Source organism: Pipra filicauda, unplaced genomic scaffold (genome assembly GCF_003945595.2).
Source record: "Pipra filicauda isolate LSUMZ 115617 unplaced genomic scaffold, ASM394559v2 scaffold150_size2825430_pilon, whole genome shotgun sequence".
Lineage (NCBI taxonomy): Eukaryota > Metazoa > Chordata > Aves > Passeriformes > Pipridae > Pipra > Pipra filicauda.
In genome coordinates, this window is record NW_024103996.1 from 2,693,146 (window position 1) to 2,715,780 (window position 22,635).

Genomic DNA, 22,635 nt, shown 5'->3' on the forward strand with positions numbered 1-22,635 from the left:
GGGTTGGAAAGGGCCCTAAATTTCATCCTGTTCCAACCCCTGCCATGGGCAGGGACACCTTCCACTAGACCATGTTGCTCCAAGCCCCATCCTATCCAGTTTTTAACACTTCCAGGGATGGGGTAGCCACAGTTTCTCTGGGTAACCTGTGCCAGGGCCTCGCCACCCTCACGGGGAAGAATCCCTTGCCAATATCCCATCTATCCCTGCCCTCTGGCAGTGGGAAGCCATTCCCTCTTGTCCTGTCCCTCCATGCCTTTGTCCCAAGTCCCTCTCCAGCCTTTTTTTTGTAGGAAGCCGCACTCCCAGGAGAGGTAACCCCACGCAGATCGTATCCCCCCGTCGCCCCCCAGCTCTGCCGGGAGCGCCCTCAGAGCAGGCCGCACTCACGGTGAACACGGCGCGCAGGTTGTGCAGCCTGTCGATGTCCTTGGGCAGCCCACAGCTCGACCATCGCACCAAGTAGTTTTCACTGAAAAAAAAAAAAACACCAGTATTGTGAGATTATTTTTTTATTTCATAGAACAACAGAATCACAGAATGGTTTGGGTTGGAAGGGACCTTAAAGACCATCCAGTTCCATCCCCTGCCATGGGCAGGGACACCTTCCACTAGCCCAGGTTGCTCCAAGCCCCGTCCAACCTGGCCTTGGACACTTCCAGGGATGGGGCAGCCACAGCTTCTCTGGGCAACCTGTGCCAGGGCCTCACCACCCTCACAGGGAACAGTTTTTTCCCAATATCCCATCTAATCCTCCTTCAGCTTAAAGCCATTTTCCCCTTGTCCTATCACTGCATGCCCTTTAACATAAGCAGATAAAAATCAACTTCAGAATTTACAGAAGACTCTTTTAAACCCCATCTGCTTATCCTGAACAAGTGAATATGTAGTGGAGAGCTGGCATTTCCCTTAGTGTATATTATTTTTATAAAGCAAACAACTCCTCAGCAACAGAGTGTGAGAATTTCTGCAGCTAAGGGAGGGCTCACACCTTGCCGGTGTGTTCACCTCTCACATGAGGTCTGCTCTTGGGGAACCACAGGACAGCCTGATGAGGAACAGCACAACCCTGAATCTCAGATGTATCCAGGGACTTGCCTGTGCCTTTCACAGAAATTTGACTTTCATGAGCCCCAAAACTACCTAACTACTAGAACTGAGTAAGCACAGCTTAGGGGTTACACTGAGGAGTGCACTAACCTGATAAATTTTGATTCCAGTGGATCATACAGAGACATGAGGACTTCAGCATCTTCTCCTATTTTACAGACCACATTTTTTAAATTTACAAATAAAGCAAAGGAAGGGGTGGCAGCAAACTTGGCTTGTCTGTTGATATCGATATTCTGTTTCTGAGACTGCAATTCAAGAACAGAAGAAAATAAAGTTTAACTCAACCTAACAGATATTCTACCGCTATAAAACTTTCCTAAAACCTTTCAGGCAGAAGAAGGTGTTTTTTTTTAAGTGTCTACTTCTTGATCTTTGTTTATATCAGGATTTATGACAGTGTTTTCTGGATCTGTCTTCAAGTGCCACACCATAAGGAGAGAGTAAAAGAAAAAAAAAAACAGGGAAGAGAGATGTCTTCAGTTATTAAAAAGAGAGTTAAACATATGGAGGAAAAAAATAGAGCCTCGAATATACTTGACAAAACCCAGAAAGTTTGTTCCTTGCTTTGCCTGCTGTTTTTCTGACAGGTACAGAGCACCAAGAAAGACAGGAAAGGAAACAGCACAATTTCTACTTCCCACAAACTTACAGATCTCGACCATAAATTCTACTAAATCCTTTAAAGGAAGATAAAAAAACAACCTAAGACAGACAAGTTCTTACAAAATGTTTAAGCCTGATAACTCTTCACAAAAATATCAAATTCCTCATTTGCAATGCTAAAAACAACAGTCATCCAATTAGTTTACAGTCTTATGTTGAAAGGGAAAAGCCACAGTGCTCAGTGTATCTTACTTTTTCCTCCTGTAGCCTCTCTTCAACTTGCTTGGAAGCTATTTCATGTGCTCTGAAAAGGCTAATGGTGCTGGTCTGCTCTGGGTCCAAAATGTTGCCATCTTCATCTCTAACCACCAGATCTAAATCAAGAATTCTAAGCAAACAAGAAAATATGTTTGTGAATTAACAGCGCTCAAATAAAGGCTTAAAAAATCACCTGCCAAGTGTTTAACTTGCACATCTGACAAATGAGAGAAAAACACATTATCTGATACATGATAATGTAATTTAACATGTCACCAACACTGGAGATAAGCATTCCTGGCTGGAAATCACTTATTCCCACAGCACAGAGAGAACTGATGTAAACGAAACAGCAGAAAAGCTGGGGAAGTAATTTTTTAAACAACTAAATTTGCAAGAGATTTTGTCTCCTCCTCTGATTCATCCAACAAACACTGAACAACCAACCACTACAGACCCACCACAGGCAGTTCCTTTCATCCCATCCCACTCCACCTTCTCCTCCTCCTCCAAAGCAGCAAATTCCTGTTTTACCCAAACCCTACGAGATCCAAGCAGGTATGAATTGTCTCCCTTTATTTAAAGCAGAAGCCAGATTTGGGTCAGCAGGGTGTTAACATCCACGATTACCTTCTGCAGACAGAAAGGTTTCTGCCATAATCAAAACCAGTCTTAGGACAAACCTTTCACGTTTTTCCAAGTTGGTACAGTGCTGGCAGCAGAACCAAGGATTAAAAAAGTCAGGTCCTCTCCCTAAGACTGACCTTCTCATCTCCATCCCAATCCACCAGGTCTCTATTTTCTCCCTCTAACTCTGCACTCAGCTCTCATGATGGAGCTGCTGTAACTGTGGGTTTGAAATGTTTGATCAACGAGCTTAAAATCACATTTGCTGTGTCTGATAATTCACTCAGAGGTTGGTGGTTTATCTGAAAGTAAATCCCCCTTGGACAGAACCTGAAAGCACTTAAAGAACAGGAGCTGTGGCAGACAAAGATGAGTTTCATGGACTTAAAGGATCTCTCTTCATCCCTTCTTGCACAGAGGGAGACCTGGAGGTGTTAAAGCCTGAAGCACGGTCAACACACAAACCCCTCCAATAATTGCATTGAATTAATTCAAGGGGAGAGAAACATCACTCAAGTTGCAGAGTGAAGGCAGAAGATTTTTAAGCAACACCTCCCAAGTTCTGCTCTGTAACTGGTTGCAGCCACCATGAAACTCAAACATCCCTGGAATATCAAGCTCCCAGATGAATTTTTTTAGCGAGAAAACGGTTTCATCATTGAAATCAAACAGAAAAGCAGCCAAAATAGTCTTGCTCCTCCCTACTACTGTTTCCTGGACAGCAGCCACAGGAGGGGATACACCCACTGAGCACTTGTGCTGGAACTGCCAGTCCTGCAGGGTCCTTCCATGGGAGGAACTGCCTGGAGCAGAGGAAATGGTACCTCAGGAATTCAGGGAAAGGCTCATCACCCAGCCTACAACACCAATGGGACAAGAACGTTTGCACAGACTGTCAAATAAGTCAAAGCAAACACTTTGATTCAATTCCTTTGTTTCATCCTTTAACTTGCAAATGATGCTTGGAAAAAATCTGGATTTTTTTTCCTAAGCGTCCCAGTTACAGATATTTGCAACTGAACAAAAAAAGATGTTTTCACAACAAAATTACCTGACCCAATTTCAGAAAGATATTAAAAATACAGATTCCTATGGCCATTTTTACTTCCTCAGTTATTCTGACAACATGCTGTAAAAAACGTTTGGCTCTATTTATAGAAATAAATCTTATTTACAAATCAGTATTTCACAAATCAGGAAAAGGTTGGGTATGATTAGAACAGAAAACATTTAGAATGGTTTGGGTTGGAAAGGACCTTAAAGATCATTTCGTATTCATAAAACACATAATGAATTCTTTCTGTCTGGACACTGAAATCACCATTCATGCCTCTTTTAGACACAATAAATGTAGGACTATTAGAAACATATGTTATCTTTCAGTTGTGAGTATTTACTCAGAAGTTGGAATTCACCTCCCTCCTGCACCCCCCAGAGAACATTCTGATCACTTAATTAGTCCATCAGAACATCATGAATATAAAGTACAGCACAAGATGTTCCATTGTATTTGAAGGCTGAGCATCTGGAGGTTATTCAAAGTAACTTTTACCAACTCCTTGGACAGATGGTAAAATACAGTAGCCAAACAAATAATACCAACAACATCTGGTTAATTGTGTACAGAGGTACAGCCATCCATATCTTGGATTATAAATGATAATTACTGACTGAATGCAGTCACTGAGTATTTTTTTCATTTCTTTTTTTTTAAATCACAGCTTTTGCTGATCAAGTGTACAAACAAATACTGCCAATTTGGCAGTTCTTAAGGCATTTAACACAAATAGCTAAAATCTGATGAGATATTTACATCACAGAGGATTTAAAGACTGGTTTGGTGAAAACTTTTTCAGTCCCAGGTGTGCAGGACTACAGGATCCCACAGAACAGGTAGGACTGGAAGGGAGCACTACAATATTGTCTCTCAGTGTTCAATCCACTGCTTCAAATAATGTCCTGACTGAAGTGCAACACGAGATTTCTCATTTTTGATCAAAATGGAAAGTTATAACTGTACAGACAACTTTTATTTTAAAAAATCCTGCTTAAATCCAGACTGTTTGCAGAGAGAATACATTACTAAAACACCTAACATATGCAAACTACAGGTTTTGGTCAATATTTTCTTCCCAACTTCAATTCTCTTCTGCTAAATAGATACTTTCTTTTATGAAATCTGTCTGTTAATCTTCTGCTACCAGCTGGATACCATGGAAATAGAGGAACACTGAGCTAAATGATGCTTCTGAGCCAAATCCTTCACCATCACATTTAGCTGAGTGACTCCAGGGCACACACAGCTGGTGGTGCTGAGAGGGTCACAACTGTTTGTGCTGCAGAAGCAAGTGGAGTTTAAGTTATATTTTGAATGGAAGCAAAACTTGCACTTTTGAATTGCCCTTAAAAATAACAAATTGATAATATCATCATGAGAGAGATATATGGATTCCACTTTACATATTATAAAGACGCTGCATCAACTTCAATCTTTACATTGCTTTAACAGAGCTGTTAATATACAACTATCACATCTCCATAAAAACAGGAATAAAAGCACAAAAACTTGGAGAATACCATTCACAAACCTGTTGCCATAATCAATTTTGGCAGTCACTTTCTTTTTCAGTTCCTTGAGCTCATCTTGGGGCAGTGTCCCAGACAGGATTTGGGATCTCCACTCAATGAGATCATAAATCATGTGCCTCACGTTGCGGAACATTTCCCTGTTGTCCTGCTGTTGGAAGGGAAAAGAGGGGCAGAAGTTAGTTGTGAAGCCCTTTTAAATACACAGAATTAATTGCAATTATAAAACATGAATTTAAAGGGTAAAAGTCTACAACAGCTCTAAAATGGGAGCTTAATTTTTTATAGCACAGAACACCGAATACAGAGTCTGACATTCAGCTTTAGGGTTCTAAATGGGTGTAAAAGTTTATGTTTATGACACCTTAAAACCTGGGTCATGCTGTCTTCAGGCATTCTAGGGGAATATTCACAGGTAACTTTATTCAATGATTCTCTGTCCTGAGCAGAACAGGACTAAAAATGGTTCATTTTAACAGCAAGAGGCTCAAGTTCTGCAAAAGTCCATCTGCAACAGATTGGAGAATCCTTCCCCTCCCTAGTTAAACCTTCAGAACAACACTTTAAAATCCCTCAGGGTGCAAAGTCAGGTACATCAGTACAGGTAACAGCTAAAGGACAGTGAAAAAACAGGAAAACATTAAACCTCATAGGAAGTTAAATACCTAAATTATTTTTAAAGCCTGGAACTGTGGATATTAAACAGTGCCAGCAGTATATACAAACTTCACTTGGAAACACTCAGCTAACCTAAGAATAATTAAATAATTACAATAAAATTCCCACTATATATAAGAGATAAAGAAAAACTGCAGAAGATGCAGGAAAAGAACATAATGATTCCAAGACTCTGGGAAAAAGGATAGCTAACTGTGAAACTTAAAGACTTCAGTCTGTTCAGATTATCCAAAAGCTGCCTTGATTATAGTGGGAGAACCTTCACAGTGAGAAAATACCCATTATTAAAAGCTCTGTAATGTAGCAGAGAAAGACACAAGAGGCACATATGGCTGGGAGCAAAATACAGACAAATCCAAATGGGAAAGTGGTTCCTGATTTTCAATGCTGCAGGAAATCATAAACTGGGGAGAGGGAAAACATGCCACGTCCTCTGCTTTGTGGAAATGAAAGCTGAGTATCCATTCAATATTTAAACTCAAATGACAAACCGAATAAAGGCATAAATGTGCCCATTTAATGGTTTTAGATACGCAAGATATGGACAACATGGAATGTCTGTGTAGTCTGCAGATTACCCAGTTTGAAACCAGCTACCTCCAGCAAAACAAAGCTCCCCTGATAAAGCAATCCCACTGCACCAGTGCTCTTTCTGGCAGCTGACCACATGCAATTAATCCAACAGATATCCTTGAGATACAAACTCATGATCTATCTACCCAGAGAAAAGCTGTGACAGGGGTTGCCTTGAATTTTTTCCTAAAATCCAATGGAAACCTACTCCCTATCAGTTTGAAGCCATTCCCCCTCGTCCTGTCACTCCAGGCCCTTGCAAATAGTCTCTCCCCATCTTTCTTGTGGGCTCCTTCAGGTCCCGGAAGGTCACACTAATATTTCACCCCAAAGCCTTCTCTTTTCCAGGCTCCCAGTTCTCTCAGCCTTTCCCTGTAGGAGAGATGCTTCAACCCTCTAATCAACTTCATGACCTCTTCTGGACTCACTCCAAAAGGTGTAGCTGTCACATGTGTTCATGGACATAAATGGCTGACAAACGAGATGTTAAAAATTAACAGCAAGGAGAATATTTACTACTAAAAAAAGCACACTTGTCATGGGAAGAAAACTCCTAACAATGCTTCTCTGCTATTCCTTCTTTCCTATTATATGTGCACTGCAATGAGGTCTTGTGTGGTTCAGAAAGCAGCATTTCTCTGACATTAGGAAATACCAGACTTCATACTCAGGATAATCCCCCAAGAAGGACATCAGGTCAAAATGTAATTCTCGGTGTCCTCAGCAGCCCACAGGGCATGGAGTGTGAGGATAAGGGGGAATTCAGTTTTAAGCTGAAGGAGGGAAGATTTAGATTAGATATTAGGAAGAAATTCTTCCATGTGAGGGTGGTGAGGCCCTGGCACAGGTTGCCCAGAGAAGCTGTGGCTGCCCCATCCCTGGAAGTGTCCAAGGCCAGGTTGGACGGGGCTTGGAGCAACCTGGGCTAGTGGAAGGTGTCCCTGCCCATGGCAGGGGGTGGAACTCGATGAGCTTTAAGGTCCCTTCCAACCCAAACCATTCCATGATTCTATAGCAATGGAACTAAGGGCAAGGCTGTTCTCAGTGCCCTTCTGAGACTCTGTTCCTCCTGCTTTGCTTCTGCCTCCCTACTTCTTCCTTGCTCCTCAGCACAACCTCTCTACTATAACATCATGTTAAAGCTCTCTTTAATATACAATCTGCTTCTCTTCATGTAAGATATTATCCTTCTTCCTTTACTCTGCAACACTGCATCATTTCCATTACACTGTATTTCTAATCTTTATTTTCATGGGTGTGATTAAAAAAACACATTAGTCAACACAAACATCTTCATTTCCAGTTGGTGCCTTCATTACCCAGCTTGCACTTTTATGATAGAAGATTTCAAACACATTTATAGGAAACACACTCTGAATTAAATCCTACTTTAAATAAAAGACTTTCATGTTCCCATTATCTTGTTACAGTGACCTTGCAACATGAGAAGCGTGAGCCAGGGCACCTTAAATCTCACAGCAGGTGTTGCTTTGCATCTGAATTGCACTTTTAGGTGTAAGTTTAAACTCTTGACCTTACTTATTTGCACTTGCATCTGTGTTTTCCTGTTTTCCCATCTGAGAGACTATCAGTGCTTATTACTATAAATTCCTAAGAATATATTCTTATGTGCTTGGAACCTTAGTACATGAAAATAATCAGGTATGTAACTTAAAGGTCGGGATAAACTGGGAACAATTAACTTCAAGTACGAAAATACTGAGAGGAAAAAGGCCTACAGTGATGATTTTACAAAGGTTTAAGTTTACATCTGCAAACTCAACATTAAATATTCATTTACTTCATAACATAGACAGCCTTACGAACTGCCCTGAAAACTATTTTCTTAATTAATATTATTATATGTTAGATTATTCCAAATCTGTCTACATCTTAAAAATCCAATGTATTCTGTATAACAGAACCCCCATGCAAAATGGGTCATAATTGCTTAACAAATTATTCCTAGATCAAGGTAACACTCTAAAAAACTGATTCTGCACAATAAATACATGGGATTTGAGAAAACATGCAAGAGAATCTCTACAGAGATTTTCTGCTTTAACAGAGAAGATGCTGAAGAGCTTTTCAATACTACAAGTAGTCACTAGAAATAGTAAGAGAAGGGGAATTGCATTAATACTTCCTTCACCATTAGTAGTTCCTTCCTTCTTCTCCCTTCCCAGCACTACTCTTTCCATAAACCATTACCTGTGTAAATGTTTTCCTCAGTTGTTACTTACAACATATAATTGCCTCCATATTATGGACCATTCCCGGAGCGTGGTGGTGACCTCCTGAATCAAGGGGAGCTCGTTGGGGATCACTGTTTCGTGTTGGCTGAGGAGGTGGAGGGAAAAAAAGGCTGAATTAAGTAGTACTTTTGAGTGAGAACACACAATCACAGAAACTTAAGGTCTGAAAGACTTTTAAGATCGAGTCCAACCAGCAGCACCATCATGTTCACCAATAAACCATGTCCTCAACTGCCACATCCACATGTTTCGAACACTTCCAGGGATGGTGACTCAAACACTGCCCTGGGCAGCTGTGCCAGGGCTGGACAACCTCTCCTGTGAAAATTTTTGTCCTAATGTCCAATCTAAATCATCTAATCCAGAACCATTCCTAAGAAGGAACTGTTCATTTCCAAAGACAATAATACAAGGTTGAAAGTAACATCATTTACTATAAATTTATAAGCAAAAAGATGATGTTATGAGATACTGAAGAGGTAAACCAGTACGGACACACAACATAAAGGGTACTTGGATGGGCTGAGACTATGGAACCACAGAATGGTTTGGGTTGGAAGGGACCCTAAAGATCTGCCATGGGCAGGGACACCTTCCACTAGCCCAGGTTGCTCCAAGACCCATCCAATCTTCCTTGGACACTTCCAGGGATGGGGCAGCCACAGCTTCTCTGGGCAACCTGTGCCAGGGCCTCCCCACCCTCACAGGGAACAGTTTCTTCTCAATACCTAATCCAAACCTTCCCTTCTTCATCTTAAGGCCATTCCCCCTTGTCCTATCACTTCATTTCCTTGTAAACTTTTCCCACCCTCTCCTTATTTCCATACTCACAAGGATATCAAGACACACCTTACCAAAACATCTATTCCTGAGACATTTATTTTACCAGAAGCCAGATAAAAGCCACATATACACAACCTACAACACAACAATACTAATCTGTAATTGGTTTTTTCCTCAATATATTGGTCTTGCAATGAAAACTCAGGCATTCAAGTTCTCACCACAGAGTTTCTGTATGACTTGTTTTAAAATTGTGAAAGTAAGAAACACCAACTAGATCTTTTAATATTTCCAAAGTAGGGTACTTAAAGGCAGTTTTGTAATCAGGGAGAAAGATGTCATTATGCAGCAATCTCATGATTAGAAGTTTGATCATTTACATATTTAACGGTGTGTAAAAATAAGTCAGGCACAAAGGAATAAAATATTTTAATCCTGTTTCACTCCATTTCATACCTGGGTAATTATTTAATAATTTCACTCCCTTTTTTTCTTCTCTGGGATTTGGTTGGGTTTTTTTCCTGTTTTTTAACTAAACTTTGATATCAATGTTAGCAACTTTTACATGCGTGTCCAGTAAAGCAGATTTGACATATTAGGATCTGAACAGCTGTTAAATAATAAATGCACCTCAAATATTTAGTGTTGAACGTGCCAGGGATGGGAAGAGGACACAAAATAACTTCTCAGTAAGGCAGAAAACAATGCCTGGATAATGGTTTTCAGCAAGGAGACCAGTCTACAAGATTAACTGAAGAAAAATAAAGAAATTACTTCAATTTCATGTGCATAAAAGAAAGGTGTCTCATATCAAAGGCCTCTTTAACACACCAGACAGAAGCCATAAGACTCAAGGGCTGCAAGATAAAAGAAGCTGGGAAAACTGACACTGGACTAAAGCAGAAGGTAGGGATGGAGGAATAGAGGAAGTTAATCTAGGTAATTATTAGTCTAGACAGTAATAAAAGTTACAAAGAGAAATGATAAATTATTAATTCCATGAATAGAGAGAAGGTTATGCTTTAGCTCGAGGCAGCCCCATCCAGCTCTGCTGATGTGACACCATCTTCCATGTGAGGTGAGTTAATAATTTAAAACATTTTAAACACCGAACACACACATTTTCCATCAGCAGCTCCTTGACTAACTGGAAACAAGCCTAAGTCACTTGTTAGTACACCAAAATTACATCAATACAAAGAGGAAAACGGATTTTCGTTCTTTTCAAATCAAACTTACCCTTTGCCTTCAACGATTGCTTCCTTCAGATGTATATAGGAGGCAGGAAATATGCCCTTGGAGAGGGAGGGAGAGGAAAGAAATGTGTTAAATAACCAGTTGCACGCAACATCTTGTGTTTATTACCTAAAAATATGCCAAGACACTGCTCGGTCTGCAGAGCCATTCACATCCTCTTAAACATCACAGTAGTTGTGTCTGAGATTTTTTTAACACACATTTAAATTTTGTGTTGCATGTCCTCTCAAGAAGGTGTTATTGCAACCTTAGCAAATACAGATCAAGTGCTTTTAAATTAAATTTCACAATATTGAAGCAAACAGCAGAGACACCCTGTCAGAAGTGGCCCACAGAGGGGTTTTTCCTCCCCTATTAGAGGCACAGTTTGCCAAAATTCTCCAAGTCCCTGGATCATTATATTCAGGTGATAATTAAGACAGATTTCATTTTCACAGCGTGAAAGAGATGATTTTACATAACCCACTCCAAAAATGACATTTTGCCTGGAACCCACCTCCACTCCTTGCTTTTCCTCACATCTTACCAAGCTTTCTGACCCCGCTACAAGATGTTGCTTCTGGTCCCAAATTGCCTTCTACCACCAGCCTACTGCTACTACTACAAGCCAAAAACCAATTCAACACCCAATACTACAAGACACCAGTTCAGCTTTTCCGAAAAAAATATTCTAAATCAATCAAGATTCCAGAAATACAACAATATTTTTAAAATAATGTAAGCTCATATTAAAAAATAATTCAAGTCAAGCTGGGAAAGCAAGTTCCTCCACCTCACCCTTCAGGGTATAAGTTCAGTTTTCTTATCACATGGGAATGCAAAAATAGGAATTCTTAGAAAGCCACTGGGGGCACAGAAAGAGGAAGGTGGGTTTTTTTCATCCCAGTTAAAAAAAAATAAATAAAAGTCACTGCATTTAGTGGCAGTCAGAGAAGTGCAGCAACACGTGGACTTAATTTAAGCCAAGAAGAATGTGTAATTTCTTCTTAGGCTTTACAAGGCACATTTGTAAAACACAGTTTGTAAGAAATTTAATGTATTCCCAAAAAATAAAAAAGAAAATATCAAAATAGAACAGAAAACCAGGTCTGGTAAGGAAATGGGTGGGACAAACCAGACAACTCAGCTCTGTACTTTTAGACATACACAGCAACTAAAAACACACCTCTGGAGGCAAACATGACATTTTTGGTGTTTCAGTGAAAAAAAGAAGCAAAACCAGAAGATGTTTAATTCTGGTTAATTACTACTATAAAGTAAAATGCTCAAAAAATAAAACATGACGTTACAACCAGTATTTGTGTGGTTTCCCTTTCTTTTTATTTTTCAGAAAGGCTGCTCTAAACTGCAGCCTGAAATTACACTGCTGAAGATTCCTCCGCTTCTCCCAGAGAAGGGCTGAGAAATCCCATTGTAGAGCTCCGTGTCCCTTTCCAAGATGCAATTGGCTTTCACCAGTAATACATTATTTAACAAGTGTCAGCCTCTAAATAGACCAACTAGAACATAAAGTTCTGAACTTTTTACTGAGCCGAAGACTTGATACATCAGTTACTGCAGAAAACAAGATGGTGCACATTAAAACACATGTAGTGAGTGACCAATATACCTCGACACTGCAAAAAATGGAATCTTAAAATGGTTTGGGTTGGAAGGGACCACAAAGATCGTCTTTTTCCCACCCCCTGCCATGGGCAGGGACACCTTCCACTAGCCCAGGTTGCTCCAAGCCCCGTCCAACCTGGCCTTGGACACTTCCAGGGATGGGGCAGCCACAGCTTCTCTGGGCAACCTGTGCCAGGGCCTCACCACCCTCACAGCCAAATTCCTTCCCAATATCCCATCTAAACCTATCGCCAGTTTGAAGCCATTCCCTCTTGTCCTGTCACTCCAGACCCTTGTAAATAGTCTCTCTCCATCTTTCTTGGAGCCCCTTCAAGTCCTGGAAGGTCACAATTAGGTCATCCCAGAGACTTCTTTTCTCCAGGCTGAACAACCCCAACTCTCTGCCTTTCCTCACAGCAGAGCTGCTCCAGCCCTCTGATCACCTCAGTGGCCTCCTCTGGACTTGCTGCAACAGGTCCATGTCCTTCCTGAGCTGGGCCCCCAGAGCTGGATATACAACTCACCTTTTGGGCCTTGCTAAAATAAGTTTCCTTTTCTTTTTTTTAACCCTGGAAAATTCACACTGAGCAGAGCTTGGGAATGCAGTGATCAGGGCCCAGTGGACACGTGTTGACCAGCACACAAGATCTCCACAAATCAACACACCCAATGCCACAAATTCATCTCTGTTCAGGAAAAAAATGAGCACCTTGCTCTGGCAACACTCACCTTCTTGGATTTCTTCCGTAGTGTGTAACCTCTGTACCAACCTAGAAGGGAAAAAGCATGAAAAAGTTCATTCATGTCACCTCCCAGCTCACCAGCACAGAGGTTTCTGATGATGTTTCACCCCTGCACATCCCACCTGAATTTCAATTTTCTACAGGTTTAATAACCTGGATAAAACAAGTCATCTTGGAGGTTGTAAAAATCCCAGTGACGATGATCAAACTGATGGACAAGACATGACAGAGATGGATGTTTACATTATGTGTTTAATTACCATCCACTTAATTTTAATTACTAATTCACCAACATAAACAAAAAACCACCTCAAGAGCATTAAATTTACAAAAATGTGCTGTTTGACTGGTTCAATTTTAAAACCTATTGAAAATGCACAACTGCAAGTTCTGAAATGTAGATCAGCCTTTAGCCATCTCATCAGAATACAAGAATACTTTGTGATTTATGGTTCACACATCAAAATATAAAAGCAAGGAGCCCTCTTGGAAAACTGAGCCTGGATGCAAACTGAGCCACACAAACAGGGGTTTTGTACAGCAAAGCATCCATCTCTGGGCGAGGATGGAGAGATCACAAAGCAAATGTGGAAAAGAAACTGCAACCAGTAACAGCTGGGGCAGGAAGAAAGTTCAGTGAAGTCAGCACATGCTGACAAATTCATTATGCACACTCTGGGACTAGAAGCACAAATTAAAGGCTCAAGCACACGGGATTTTTCAGTCTGCTCTCCTGCAGCAAAAGGTGAAGTGATTCATCACCTTTGCACTCCACCAGGAGCTCATCCCCCATGTTCACCTGGGGAAGGTTAGTGCCATCTTCTCAGATTTGGGGTCTACAGCCATCACAGTTCACTTCCCTACAGAAGTTGCACTGGCCTCACATCTCACATTTCCACTGCCTTCAGAGGAATATCAACAACAACTGCTGCTGAAATGAACACTCCCAGCTTCTAGCTCAGGTGCAGAGAAGATAAAACATTTCTGCCACCGTTAACTCCACTGGCTGAAACCCACACACACAGATCCCAGTGCTATTAAATAACTGAATTCCCTCAGTTTTATAGGAATAAACCAACGTTTTGAAGTTCTACAGTCTGCTAAACACCGTAACTCTGCCCAAATGCACTGTACAAACTGAAGAACACACAATCACAGTATCTCTTCTCCCACCCCATCTTCTGTGCTGCCTCAGGACACCACACTGATTAAAAACCACGTAGCAAAGAGAGCTCCTCGTGGTCAAACCTCTGCTTCCTGGAGCTTTGCAGCCAGCAGGAATTGCTCCAAGGATCACAGATAAGAGAGCAGCCAAAATCTGCCTTGGAGAACTGGTTGCACTCCTGCTCATTGCACAGGTCCCAGTGTGGCCAGGCAGGTCCAACCAGGCTCCTCCCTGGCAGCTGGCAGCTGGATGGAGCTGGTGCCGGGTATCCAGCCTGGAGCTGTGCACTGGGGAGCCAAAATTTCCAATGCAGCTCTCACTGACTCAACTGGAGGCACTGGGGCTTGCCATGAATACACACAATGCCATTTAAATGCATGAAGTCATCTCTTATCAACTACCCAAAATCATGAGAGAGCTGGGGCTGTTCATCCAGGAGAAGAGGAGGCTCCAGGGAGACCCTGGAGCCCCTTCCAGTGCCTAAAGGGGCTCACAGAGAGCTGGAGAGGGACTTGAGACAAGGGCATGGAGGGATGGGACAAGGGAGAATGGCCTTAAGATGAAGCAGAGTAGATTTAGATCAGATGTGAGGAACAATCTTCCAGTATCCAAATGGGCTTACAAGGAATCTGGAGAAGGACTCTCCATCTGGAACTGCAGTGGCAGGACAAGGGGTAACGGCTTCAAAGTGCCAGAGGGCAGGGTTAGATGGGATACTGGGAAGGAATTCTTCCCTGTGAGGGTGGGGAGGCCCTGGCACAGATTGCCCAGAAAAGCTGTGGCTGCCTCATCCCTGGACGTGTTTGAGGCCAGGCCTCAACCTTAACAAATATTACAGGATATAATGCCTGGAAATACGGATCCACATAAATGCTCAGCTAAGGGGAGAGACCAATGAAATACTTGTTTCTCTGTTAAAGCTGCAAAAGACATTCAAATATTTGCTTACTCTTGAACGATGCATCTCTTTACTAAACAGTTACACAGAGAAAGTATTTGCTGCATTTAAAAAAAAAAACCTGCAACCAAGAACTAAAACGTTCTCAAAGTATCGGGAATAACTTATTTGAAAATCCGTATTTGGGAACCCAAACCCCCTTCTCACAACAGCACCAGAAATCAACTGATGCTCAAACACACAACCTTGGGTTTGAGGTTGATTTTCTGTTACATTTCATAGGCATTCACCTTAATAAGCCACATTTAGTGACCATGGGTTTTGGCCCATTCCAGCAAATAACGTAAAGAAACAGAATTAAGACAATAAAGATCTGGCAAGTACTAACCCAGATTGTGATAAATAGCTGTTTTGGGATATCTGCTACAAAATGAAGGATATTTACAAATTCATATGGCTTTGTTTGGTCTTTCCTTAAGGTTCATGTTAGAAGGAATAAGAATATTCTTTCTAACTGAAGAATAAATTATCTAAAATTCTTCCTGAAAGAAAGGATATTAATTTGACTTTCAACATCAATTACTCTAGAAAGTAGCTTCATCTTTACTTTGGTTCCTGGAAGAACACAAACTTTGACAGTGCAACGTGCACATTCATTTCCAACCTCCCAACTCCTGTAAAACAGAAGCTGTTCTCACCACACCTCAAATTTACAGGATCTACATATTATGTATTTATGAAATAGAACACTTTTTTCTTGCATTCTAGAGGAAAAAAAAACCAATTCTTTGATTAAAATTTAATGTGTCAGGTTTTTTGTTCAGTAATAAAAACAAATTCCAAAATAAGTTGTACTAATAGTTAAAAAAGCAAATATTATTTCCCACACACAGTCAAAGTTCATCTCAGCAATCCATTCCATTCTCCTACAGACTCCTGCCTCTCCTTAAAACAGCTCTTCTAGACTATGGATGTGGGGCTGAGCCCTCTCAGCTGCTCATCCTCTGGTGCCTTCAGAGAGAAAACCAACTGAGCAAGGATTTCCCATGAGCTTTTCTTGACAACAGTGCAGATTCAGAGGGAAAAAATACACAAAAAAAACCCCAACTACTATCTACCACTTCAAAGCCTGCAGACACATCAGTTTTCAAAACTACTCTTAAGAATTATTGCAGAGAACTATTTCAAAATAGTAACAAATCTCTAGCAGGGTGGGAGGAGCAGAACGCATGATAACAGCAGGTATCCATGAGAGAAGCCAATTGTTTTCCCCACAGCCTTCAATACAGGGAGAAGGGGTAGACCTTGGAGAAGCAAAATCCCAGATCCTCAGTAAAAAGGAAACACTGAGTCTTCAAAAACCTTTTCTGTCCCATGCTCATATAATTAGGGAGGGTTTTCTTGAGATTGGACAGCAGTGGGATGGGCAGGACTGAGGGCAGGTGAGTTCCCAGGCACACACCTGGATATGGATGAAACCTCCTGGGGCACAACCTACACAGATTTTATACCAAGGAACTCGGAGATCAAACAGCTCAAATAATCACTTAATAATGGCAGCTCTGTGAACAAGAGAGATAAGAATTATGGGATCTAATTTCCCATCACAGCAGGGCCTTAATGAGTAATCACTGTAAAACACGTTTGGAAGAACATTGACTTATTTGCATTTCTTTTAACATGACCTCATCCCATGTGCTTGAAGCCCTGAGAGGAGTGTGAAGGTCTTCCCATTATTCCAGTCCAGAGGAAAAGTGAGTCATCTCCACTGTCCCACTTACTTGGCAGCAGTCAGCATTTGATATGGTTTCAGAGTTTCTCCCACGTTCATTAAATAAATCTATTTATATATAAAAGTACAAAGCTATGCAATATTTAAATCATTCAATTTGCATTTAAAATCTTTGCATTATTAGATTTTTATTAAAGCTTGTAACGTCAGATAGCGGAACCATTGCTTTGCTCAAAGACAAACTTGGCACTGGAGCAGCAAAGCTCAACTCCAAGAAAATGCCAGCCCAGGAATAATGAGAAAATTCCATTGTACACTGATGAGCAGAGCTTGTTACTCTTGTTGAAATAACATTGTTTCAGTAAATATAATAATAAAAAAATCCAATTAAGCCAATATCGAAAACAAATTTGTCACACAGATTTCCCAAAAGATCAATGTCTTGAGAAAAAAATTAAATCAATATATTGAAATAAATCACGTTTCCACACGAAAAAAGAAGTTGCAAGATTTTAAACCACACAGGGATTAGTTATGTGTTCCTTACACCTTTCCAAACTGCACCATGCCATAAAATTTCAACTCAAGGATATAATAAAACAGCTGTATTTTGCTTGGCTCGGTACTGAATTAAGAGCTGAAAAGTGCTGTGACAATTTCCACATCCTGTTGATTATCAAACTCAGCATTCAAATTCCCTTTTACATGGATCAAGGAGGAAAGGTTTTGGTACAGGGAACATTTCTACAGTTTCATATCAAAACAAGAAAAGCATCTGGAAAAGCCTGAAATCAGTGCAGGGCACTGTAACACATGTACCCTTCTTACATGAGAGACATAAATAATTTAGGACCCGGGTGACTTTCAAATTCAGATTAAACTCCTTTTAGCAGCAGGTTCTTCTGCATTACCTGAGAGTATCCAAAAAGCATCTATCATTTCTCTAACATAGGGCAGAAGCTACAATTAATCCATACAAATAAAGCTGTGAGAACATCCATCTCCCCCAGAAAAGGAAATGATTATTCACCAGGTCATCGACCACACGTGGCTTCACTCAGTTAATTCTGTGTTCATTAGAAATAACAGGGTTTGTCCTTAAAAAAGCAAATTAGCAATTCACCACCTGATCCCATCAGAAGGTCATGAACAGAAAAAGGAATGCAGTCATGAAAAAATACTGGGTTTAATTCAGTTTTTGCCACCTTACCTTCATATGTTTCCAGGATGTGCACGGTGTCCCCAATTTGCAAGGAAAGTTCATCAGGTCCCCTGGCATCGTAGTTGTAGAGAGCTGGACAGAGGAAACACTGCTGTCAGTACATGCAAGACAACACAACTTCTAGGATTTTTGTTTCTCCACATAACTGTTTTTCAATCATTTTGTAAAGAAAAAAACGGGAAAAATTTGGCCAAGTTCTTAAATCCATTAATATTTCCCCTTGCAACAAAAAAGCCACACGTTCACTTTCTAAAGCTGGCCCTCACTCCATTTGTAAGGCTTTGCTTCTTCATGGCAATACAACCAATTAATTTTTGTTGTACTTGCCCATCTTCCAGCACTGTGTGTAAATTTTAGGCAGTTCTGTCATGAACTGCAACATCTTCCACTATCAGCTCAACACGCAGAACACTTACAGAGTGTCTTTCTAAAACTCAAATCACCACCACAAATACTAAAGAATCACTTCTCGGTCACTTTATTCGTTTACTGCATGCATACTATAGTTAAAAACAGGATTCCAGGATTCCTGAATTCCAGTGGTAATTGCATCAATGCACCATATAATGAATTACAATTAAAAAAACCCAGTAACTCAGAGACCACTCCTCCCTACCCTTCCCAAGAGAAAATCCAGAAACTCATGAGCACTGAGAGTAGCAGAAATTTTTCTGACAAATAACACTGCAAACTAGGTTTGGTTGGGAAAAAAAAAATATTAATAATCTGAAAAACGAAACAGTTGTGATTCCTAAAGCTAAATTTTCATGTTTCATATGGAGCAAACTCTCTGCAGGAAACAAAATCTCCCCACACCAAGTAGGGTCCTCATGACCGAAGGCGGCGACTCTGCTATTTCACAAGACTGAAATTAAAGAATTTTAGTCAAGGTGGATCCACAGAAGTTTCTGTCTAAATGTGCAACTGCAGCTACTCCCTCCAATGAGGTTAGCAATCAAAAATAGCTGGGAATCAGAATTTCTTATTGTTTGTAATAACTCTTGAGGGTATCACAGCATTTTTTGGAACACAATAGCAACCAAACTCCCTACCACCACTCAGACAACCACTGCTTTTCTTTCTACCTCAGTTTCCAGGGCTGGTGGGCAGCACTGCTCAGGAGTGCTCCAGTGGGACTCCAGGATACTATAACTGGAACAGAAAGACCTGGATAAGTTAGGTGTGACTCTCCTTCCCAGGAAATCTTCACCAGTGTTCAGACCGAAAGAGTTCACAGAGCATTAACATATTCCACACTCATTACAGGTAATAAAGCAAAACCAAATCCCTAAAATTTAAAATTTATAGCAAAAGCCACAGTTATAAATTAAACAGTGAGACCCAGGAAACACCTTCCCTCACCTGCCCAGTTTTCTCCTATCCCAAGCAGTCCTAAGAAGCCGGGGAGAGCCCTATTACACAGAACAACAACATAAATTACATCTGTAAGAACTCGTAACTGGAGAAAAAAGTACTTCCTTGACCTCAAATCTGATAATCAGTTTAGCCCCAAGTGCAGGGAACATCCAAGTGGGCACATGAGAAGGTCTAATCCCACCACAAGGACAGGGCATGGAGCCCAACCATGGCCTTGACTGCCTTTTCAACCCCCAGGAGTTACTATTTATTCTCCCCAGAACTTCTTGAATCCCAGCTCACAGCATTACCAAAAACAAACACCTAAAGGGCTGTCTCGGTCCTTTTCTCTGCACAACTCCTCCTGTTTGACAGACTTTAATGTTAAGAGGTAAATAAATAAAAAAAGCAGTTTGGCAGATAAAACACAGTGTACAGTGTAAGATTATAAATGGAATAAAAGGACACTGCAGGGTAAAAGGAATAAAGGTTGGGTGCACTGCAGAGAGTAATATCAACAGTATTTAAATGAAGGATTTAAAAAGTAATAAGAGGTTTTTATTGACATCACAACGAGCCAAGCTATTCCTGTTCTAATGTTTTTGCCAATTTTGTCATTATTAAAGAGAGATAAACCCTCCCTCCCAGATATCTGGCACATGATATTTGAGAGCCATAACTGCTATTCTGCAGGAGAAGAGGCTTCTGTGAAACACATCAACAAAAATTGCCATTTCAAACTGCTCTGAGCAGAGGGATGATAACCATGGTGAGTACACGGCACGTGGGACCAGCTGCTTGATAACACTCATCAGGAATGTTTTCAGTTCAGCTTTTCTACATACCAGGGAAAACAAAGTTACACAGTCCTAACTCCCCCAGATTTGTAAGGTTGGTCACCCTTTGGGTGTTCACTCAGATCTCTTCAGGGTTCACAAATCAAGAGGACCAGAGGATGTTCATACATCCAAAAATTAATCCAACGAGAGCCTTCAACCTTCACAACCCCGACAAGCAATCCCACTGCCTTAAATCAGACATCCCAGTCAGGAAAAATTCCCATTATGACAGATTCGAACTAGTCCTGTACTCAGTTCACACTTCAGCCAAGCACTGCTCAAACATTAAATGGAGTAACGCTGAGGATCAAAGGCAGCTACAAACAAAAGACACTAAAATTTATGCCCAGAAGTCTTAACTGGTGTCTGTCATAACAGGGGTCATGCACCAGGAGCTTCACTGTAATGACCAACCCTTTGATGATGACAAACAGCCGTCAAGTGGTAATTACTGCCCAGACAGCTCCCACTGCCCTGAACTGACTGAGGAGCAATGGCCATGGAGGGATGATTTATCTTTAAAAATATATGTCTGAAAAATGTGTCTGCAAGAAAAAATAAATCACATTTTTGGCTTGCAGCAGCATTGACAGATCCTGAAACAAACAACCAAAATAACTATAAAGTGCATTCCACCCTATGATTACAAAGCAAGGCTTGCACTGCACTGCCTACTCCTATGCAAGGTAGCAGATAACTCCCTCTCAGGGTACCTTTTTTTATGTACAGTGACATCAAAAGATGTTATGACAGAAAATGTTTGATTGGAGCAAACAACAAGGCTTTAATTAAAGGAAAAAACAAAATTTTGGAGGAGTAAAGCATGAAACTGGAATGCTTATATTTTGTTTGAACAACTGTATTCTGAGGCACCATTTAAAATATTTAAAAACCTGAAGTATAACTTCCCTTTTTTTTTTTCTTTTAACTAAGTTTTGCTTAATTTGGAAAATCCAGTTCTCAGCATGACAGATTTTCAGCAGGGAGAGCTCTAAACTAAATGGAGCATTAGGAATATTTACAACAGGTAACTTCAGGCCTTCTCTTCACGCCCAAACTGAGAATTACAGCTCAAGTTCTGGCAAAGGAGTTACACAACCTCATAAACCAGAAACACCTCTGCTACAACACAGAGCAAAATAAAGAACGTGGTTCCTCCAGCATCAAAAGATTTATGACTGAGCCCAAGCCAGGGTGAGTTACCTGGAGGGAGACAAAAAGGAAGATGGAGAGAGACTATTTGCAAGGGCCTGGAGGGACAGGACAAGGGGGAATGGCTTCACACTGACAGAGAAGAGGTTTTGATAAGATTTTGGGAAGGAATTGTTGGCTGTGAGGGTGATGAGGCCCTGGCACAGGTTGCCCAGAGAAGCTGTGGCTGCCCCATCCCTGGAAGTGTCCAAGGCCAGGTTGGACCAGGCTTGGAGCAACCTGGGCTAGTGGGAGGTGTCCCTGCCCATGGCAGGGGGTGGGAAAAAGATGATCTTTGTGGTCCCTTCCAACCCAAACCCTTCTGTGATTCCGTGATTTTTGTTTCATACCAAATTGCCATGACAATTTCCTCAGGTATGAAATTCATCTTTTGAGTGTTGCAGTCCTGTAAATTCACTGAAATTACTCCCCAAATGGTAGATAAATACCAAAATATGACCAAAGCCCTCAACCACTTTTAGAACCAAGTTAGTCAGAAGGAAGCAGAGCTGTGTGTTGGCTGCTGGACACCTGGAAAGGGTTGGATTTGCCAGTGTGGGTTTGATGTGTTTATGTGAAGAAAAGTAAAAATAGGTTCACGTCTTTGCCAAGCAATGGACTTGGAGGTTATTCAAGGGAGGTTATTTAAATTACTTTGCCCAGAGAAGCCGTGACTGCCCCATCCCTGGAAGTGTCCAAGGCCAGGTTGGACAGGGCTTGGAGCAACCTGGGCTAGTGGAAGGTGTCCCTGCCCATGGCAGGGGGTGGAACGAGATGGTCTTAAGAGTCCCTTCCAACCCAAACCATTACAGGATTCTATGAAAATACAACAAAGTCACAGTGACTCATTCCCAAGCCACAGGTGTGATGACTCACCCAGGACAGGAGGTTTCAGACCACTGAAGGTATTTTTCCTCCTCAGCTGCGCTTCCAGCCAAGGGATTCTCCAGGTAAAGGCTCTCCCTGCTCCCCTACTCCTCCTCCTCCCTCCACAACCACAAATCACATTGACACAAGAGCCCTGAAGTGCCAAAAGCAAAGAATTAGTGTGGGCACAGAAAGAGCCATTTTTTTCTACTCTAAGAGTTGATAAAGGAAGGAACAATGAACAGAGCATTACAGTAATTGCACTAAAACCCCATTTACTGTTA

At 41.1% G+C, this 22,635-nt stretch overlaps 1 protein-coding gene across 2 annotated transcripts in view; it reads right to left on the reverse strand.

Annotated features, from left to right (window-relative positions):
- DOCK1 (dedicator of cytokinesis 1) overlaps positions 1 to 22,635 on the reverse strand; it is a 277,725-nt gene that overhangs the window by 237,042 nt on the left and 18,048 nt on the right. The window contains exons 2-9 of one of the 2 annotated variants that reach the window (XM_039378955.1): positions 18,087 to 18,170; positions 13,068 to 13,108; positions 10,716 to 10,771; positions 8,682 to 8,778; positions 5,190 to 5,335; positions 1,969 to 2,104; positions 1,201 to 1,358; positions 391 to 472 (exon numbers count right to left, since the gene is read on the reverse strand). In XM_039378955.1, the coding sequence (XP_039234889.1) occupies positions 391 to 472; positions 1,201 to 1,358; positions 1,969 to 2,104; positions 5,190 to 5,335; positions 8,682 to 8,778; positions 10,716 to 10,771; positions 13,068 to 13,108; positions 18,087 to 18,170 (800 nt within the window). Of the gene's footprint in view, positions 1 to 390; positions 473 to 1,200; positions 1,359 to 1,968; positions 2,105 to 5,189; positions 5,339 to 8,681; positions 8,779 to 10,715; positions 10,772 to 13,067; positions 13,109 to 18,086; positions 18,171 to 22,635 lie in introns of both variants that reach the window. The other variant, XM_027737067.2, reaches the window with a different exon arrangement.